Source organism: Melospiza melodia, chromosome 8, assembly GCF_035770615.1.
Source record: "Melospiza melodia melodia isolate bMelMel2 chromosome 8, bMelMel2.pri, whole genome shotgun sequence".
NCBI lineage: Eukaryota > Metazoa > Chordata > Aves > Passeriformes > Passerellidae > Melospiza > Melospiza melodia.
In genome coordinates, this window is record NC_086201.1 from 20584271 (window position 1) to 20590498 (window position 6228).

The following is a 6228-nucleotide window of genomic DNA, read 5'->3' on the forward strand; positions in this document are numbered from 1 at the left end:
TACTTGAATTATACATGTAGATACATGTAACTTTAGGAACAACATAGCAGATCCAGATCTGGATTCCCTAGGTCTTTTGGGAAAGTGTGTTTTAGAAGTAGCATATTTTAGATCAGTTTCATTTGCTAATACGAGGTGTAATCCACAAACATTTAGGACATCATATATCAGTAGCATTTCTTACACTGACCAACCAACGCATTTTTGTATGCTCGATGGTACATTAAACTGTGTGAGATTATCCATTGTGTGTGTAAGGCATGTCTTACATTGGTGCTTCCCATTCTGGAATGAGAGATTTCACAAGCTTAGTTAATTTGTAACATTTTAATTTAAGATTATAATTATGATTTCATTTAAGATTATAATGAATTTAGAGGAGCATATGCCCCAGGCTTTCTTGTTCACTAGTAAGAGATATATAATTCCATTTTGTGAGAGCTTATGGCTAACTAGCTTGTTAATCTCACACAAATTTTCCATAATGTCTGAAGCAGCCTGGTGAGAGTGGCTGCATTAGAAGATGTCGCTGTGTTGGAACACAGACATTAGAGCCTGATAGGGAGCAGCATTTCCTCCCTCTACTTTTTTTAAACAAAAGAAACTGAAACAAATGTCCTTATTACAGGGATTGAATCAAACTATTTAGCTAACTGCTGAAATTTCAGTTTATTTGACATTATGTAGAACAACTAATTCTGCCCCATACTGGTGGCTTTATTATTTCTGTGGTGCTAATCACAGAAACCAGTTAAATTTCTACAGTCCAGAACTAATGTTTTGCTGTATGAATAACCTTAATTTATTTTCTTAAAATCTATTGTAAAATAACATCTGGTTTATCACAGCAAGTGTATTGATTGAAACTGAATTGAATGAAATGATGGAGGTTTTTTTGCTGAAGAGGAAGCACAGCCAAGAAGGACTGAAGTGACTTCTGCTTTTTTTTGGTGAACTGTCAGTAGAAGGGTCCACCAAAAGTGAATCCACTTTTCAGGTTGAGTGAGATATACTTGTGCAAAGTAACACTGTGTAACAGGTCTGTTTATGAAACCTGGCTGCAGGCCACAGTACTGACAGTGGCCTTCTCACCTGTGAACCGAGCATTCTGCCAGTGGAATCACCCTCATGTGCTTATTTACACTGTCAGCTTCCAGGAGAATGCATTTTAAACTCAAGTTTGTATAAAAGGTGAAAACTCTTTAATTGCTGAATATATTCTAGAAATGGCCTCGCTGTTAGGAGCTGATAGTCTTTAAATTAACGTGTATATACTCCATGGTATTCCTTTTACTTTTCAATATGGTAAGATGTTATCAAAGAAATGCACATTGAAGGGGCTGATTTTCATTCTTACTTAGGTCCTTTTACAGCATTCAAGCAAGGGAAAGAGTTCTCTGAGCGCATGTAAATTATACTCATGCTTATTTAAAGCCTGTGTAAATGCAAATCACACCCTATACATTAAAGTAGCAGCATTAAAATTATATTTTCATTCATATGACTGCTTTTATTGGCATGTGTCTTCACACTCAGGCACAGAGGTGCTTCGTTTGAATGCTGATGAAATACAGTGCTTGTTCTCTGATTGCATCCCATCTTTTCCTTCCAGCGCATGATTGCCAACACTGTCAGGACAGTGAAATTCTGCCGAAGCCAATCTTTCAGTAAGTGTGTTACAACATCTGTACTGTCAGCATTATCATCAGTAGCTACAGTAATTACAACTAATTCTGTGTGTACCAGAACTGAAGAGCCTGCTTTCCAGTGATTCTTCCATGTTTGGATCCTGTGATGTTTCACAGGGTGAAATATCGTTCAGGAAGCTCTAATAAACCCCTTCTCCTCTATCTCTTTTCCATGCATGTGAAAGAGCTAAATATCTGCGAGGTCTCTACCCATCTGTCACATTAGAGCCAGTTGAAATTAGACACTGGATTCAGAAGTGGTTGAAATAAGTCTAGCAGGCAGCAGCACACAAATAGTTGCTTGGATAAATGCTGTTTTAATATGAAACCAGTCTGGAGACATGACCTTTGTAAATGACATAACTGCATAAGGCGGTGAATTTAAAACCTGTTTGTCAGTATAATTACCAGAACTTCCTTGAGGCCATTTAAGATGACAGAGCTGTATGGTCAAACAGGCTTCTCTGTGGGTCTCATTCCATCGAGCTCCACTGTCAGTCTCAGTCACATGGCCCTTTCCTCAGCACTTCATCCATTTTGATTCACAGTACCCTTCCTCTTTCTCGAACAACAGAATAATATAAAACTATACTTTATTAAAAATAGTTTCTTTCCATATGAGTCAAAGCTTAACTGTAGAAGATCTGTACAAATTGCTGTAGAACGGTAGAAATTAAGAAAGATTTTTTTTTCATCCATAATCTGGGTTTTTCTGGCTTTGTGTCTTTAATTTTGATGTATTAAGCACAAGTGAGACCTCCACATACATAGAAATGGAAGCAGATTTTCATTATACATGATATAACAAAATGTCAGTATATAGATCTACTGGATCTAAATTCTTTGGGTTTTGTGTGTGTATGTGTAATGTAATGTAGATGTCTTAGTATAATATTTTAGTTGAATTCAAATTACCTAACGCATATTACATTACACTGTAAGCTGTTCCTATGGGACTGAAGACTTTAACTCAGTAGTATTCCATAACTGCTGCTAGAGTAGGTGTAATGTGGTTAAGAAATGTATACAGGTAGTGAATTCTGAGGCTTGAATGGGGCAGCCACTAAGCACTACATTGATACAAATATCTAAAATGAGAACATTGCATGAAAAGAGGCTAAAATCGATTACAAAATTTTGAATCTGTGAAAGTTCCTGGTTCAAAAGCAAATGAGCAGCTTTAAATTGTACTTGTTAGCTGTATAATATATAGCTAATGACTGATAAGGTGATATGTCAAACTGTAACCAAGGGCCATCAATTTTAGTAAATGTAGCCAAGGATGTCCAAAAGAAAAGTTAATTTGTGGGGGTAGTAACCAGAAAGACCATCAGATGCGGAGAAAAGGTTTCCAAGAGAGCAATTTCTAAATATTTCCTTTTTAACTCGCCAGGATCTAGTCTTTCCTGTGACAGCTGGTAAGGAGTTGTGCATTTTGTTCAGGCATTTGTCCATTTATGTGTATCAATCCTACATCATTTCTCTTTCACCAGATCCTGATGCAGCCCTAACTAATAAAAACCATCAGGATGTTCGGAGCTACGTGCGGCAATTAAATGTGATTGACAACCAGAGAACTTTATCACAGATGTCTCACCGACTGGAACCGCGCCGAGCATAAACATTTGAAGCAATGATGAGAAACGATCTTTTATCCTCTCAAGGTCACTTGTTAAGAACTTCACTTTCTCTGCTACTGCACTGCCACTACAAAAATAAGCAAAAAAGCAAACCATAAGGTCTTAGGCAACGCACAATGTACCAGCCTGCTGGACTACTTTGGCTGAGGAAGAATTTATGCACTGTAGGTGTAGGGGTGGCCATGTTGTGAACTATTAATTCATCTTAAGGTGTAGTAAGTGATATCTCATACAGATTTTAAATAAAGGCAAAAGATAGAATAGTTAGTGGGAAATGCACAAAAACTTACAACAGTTCTAAGGTAGGTAGTGGGTTCTTCTCCCTAATTAAGAACCTGTATTTTATGATTTATACTTCAGGTCAGGACCAAAACTGCTCATCAGTTTAGCTTGCTCAGCTGCTCTTGACCTCAACAGAAGAAGGATGTAAGGATCTGATGAAATAATGTAGGTTCAAGAGCGGTCCAAGGTACAGTTCCATTCAGAGAAGATTTACACGTATTTCCATTTTAAATACAACAAATACTAAGAAAAATTCCTAGTCTTAATCATACTGTCTACTACTACAAGCAGTGTGGCCATTTCAGAAAACTGACAGGACTGAAAATATTTGAATGATAAATAGCTTAATCAGTGTTTACATTTTACTTCCTTCTTTTTAAATTACCAATCAGGTTTTTAAAAAATTCAGTTAAAAAGTAAGGTCATTAAAATCAATAGCATTAAAGGTAGCAAAGGACTGGTTCAAAAAGAGCACAATATGCACAAATGGATTTCAAGAGAATATTTTCCTGGACATTAAAACCTTAAACTTCAGCTAGAATTGATCATGGCTGGTTAACACATCTTCTGGTCTTACACATTTACAAATATCCTAATTTTCAGCCAATTGTTTGCACTTTCAATAGACTGTAAATAAATGTCAATTCATTATGTTCTAGAATATTTATTTATGTAATAGTTATTGTGCCAAAATAATTCTGGTTTATTTATTTTGTTTAGCATGTTATGAGAGTACAGCTTTTGTCTTCACACTCTGTGCATTTACATGTAGAAGTTGTGTGATCTATCTTTTCTGTAAATAACATGCAGTACCTTATTAAATGTAATTGCTGGAAAGGTTTAGTCACTGGCCTTATTTGCACTTTCAGCTTCAGTCCTGCATAAATACCAATGCTGCTAATTGGCTGATATATCAAACTTGGCTTGTCATTTGCTGGGCCTCAAACCCACAGCTGGCCTTTGTGCACTGAGATGGACGATGAGATTAAAGCCAGTCAGATCCATCCCTGCCACGGCGGTGACGGTCAGGCAGTGACGCAACACCACCGCCTCGTTGGCTCATTTGTCTTAGGAGAAAACATTTAAATTGGAATGGTTTAAATAAAGGAGGGATATATTCTTAATTTTAGCTATCTAACTAATTTGTCCTTCTCAGTCACTAATGTAAGCACTACACGTTATCTTATCTCGGGCAGGTTTTTACCTCAGGTTGGCAAACTCAAGACCTTGGCTAACAGAGCACTTGGGAGACCTCTGGGTTCGATGACCATGGGGAGGGCTCTCAGGGCCTGCAGCCATGAGGGGAGGGGGGTCTGGCATGTGCCCTTTCCCCTCCTGAATGCTCCTGGGGATGGCTGTACTGCTGCTGGGCAAGCCCAGATGGCAGCCAAGTGCATGCCAAGGGAATGACGATTCCTATTGCATTCACACTGGTTCTGCGCTGTGAAGCTGGATGTCATGAAAATTATTAAGCCTGAAATTAGAAGTTGCAACTATTATCTCATAATTAAGCTTCAGAGATGACCTCATTGATATAGTCTACATTTTGCTTTGGACACAGAGCATATTATTTTTGGCATTGAGCAGGACTGTGTTGAATCAGTATAAACATACAAATTTTTTTATCTATAAAAATAATTACATTCTTTTAGTCAAAACATAAATTCTGCAAAAGTTGAGAGTCACTGAGGAAATGCTGACACAGAACCACAATCTGTTGGTACCTGCATTCTGCAAAGGAAATAATTACACAGTTAAGAAATATTCTGCAGCATGATGAAATAATTTATTTTAACTTTGCTGTCTGACTAGAAGTTCAAGATGATTCAGAGGAAAACCAGCTAATAGTATAGAGACAAATTTGTGTCTTGTCATTTCAAGTGAGAAATATTTATTTCCATTTCTGCTGTTTGATGAATATACTTCATATGGCTTTTTCAGATGCAGAATCTTCCCAGAAGCAAAGTATGCAGTAGAATAAACTACAGTGAGACAATGAATTCAACAGGCATTTTTATCTTTGCAATCAATTGGTAACATTTCTGAGTTCATGATTTTATTTGTTCCAGGTTTGTTCCCATTGTTTGGACTTTCATTTATTTCTATGTTAGAGGGTTTATAAAGCTGCCAAGTTTTGGCTTGGCTCTGCGTATAGACTAATTCTTCATCTGTTTAGTATGTTTTTATCCCCTTGGTTTATTTTTTTTTTTTCCTTAGAACTTCTAACTGTTTTACATATTTGTTGCCAACAGTCTATCGTGTAGTTGTATCCCAGTGATACAAAGAGAGGTTTCATGGCACCTCCATGTCAACAAATGAATGCAGTTTACCTACTCAATGAAACAGGTATCTGACATTTTTTAATTTTCCAATAAAGGGTGCTGTATAAATAACAAGTGTTGCTATCTCTATATCTAACTAATTCAAGTGGCTCAGATAGTTGCTATGGTTCTAATCACTGTCTAAATACCTAGAGATTAGATGAATAAAACTACCTTCTGGCTCTAGGACCTGTCCCGGGCTCCCTGTGTTGACTTTACAACAGGAAGGCAGCTGCCAATATATTGCTCTAGCTGTAGGAAGTCTAAGCGACAGTTGCACTAGAGTGGAGAATGAAT

At 37.1% G+C, this 6228-nt stretch overlaps 1 protein-coding gene across 4 annotated transcripts in view; it reads left to right on the top strand.

The window, feature by feature from the left end:
• RAPGEF4 (Rap guanine nucleotide exchange factor 4) overlaps positions 1–6006 on the top strand; it is a 142354-nt gene extending 136348 nt beyond the window's left edge. For all 4 annotated transcript variants that reach the window (XM_063162150.1, XM_063162151.1, XM_063162153.1 and 1 more), the window contains 2 exons: positions 1613–1667; positions 3182–6006. In XM_063162150.1, coding sequence (XP_063018220.1) covers positions 1613–1667; positions 3182–3309 — 183 coding nt within the window. In that variant the 3' untranslated portion in view covers positions 3310–6006. The remainder of the gene's footprint in view (positions 1–1612; positions 1668–3181) is intronic.
• The last annotated feature ends 222 nt before the right edge of the window (positions 6007–6228 follow it).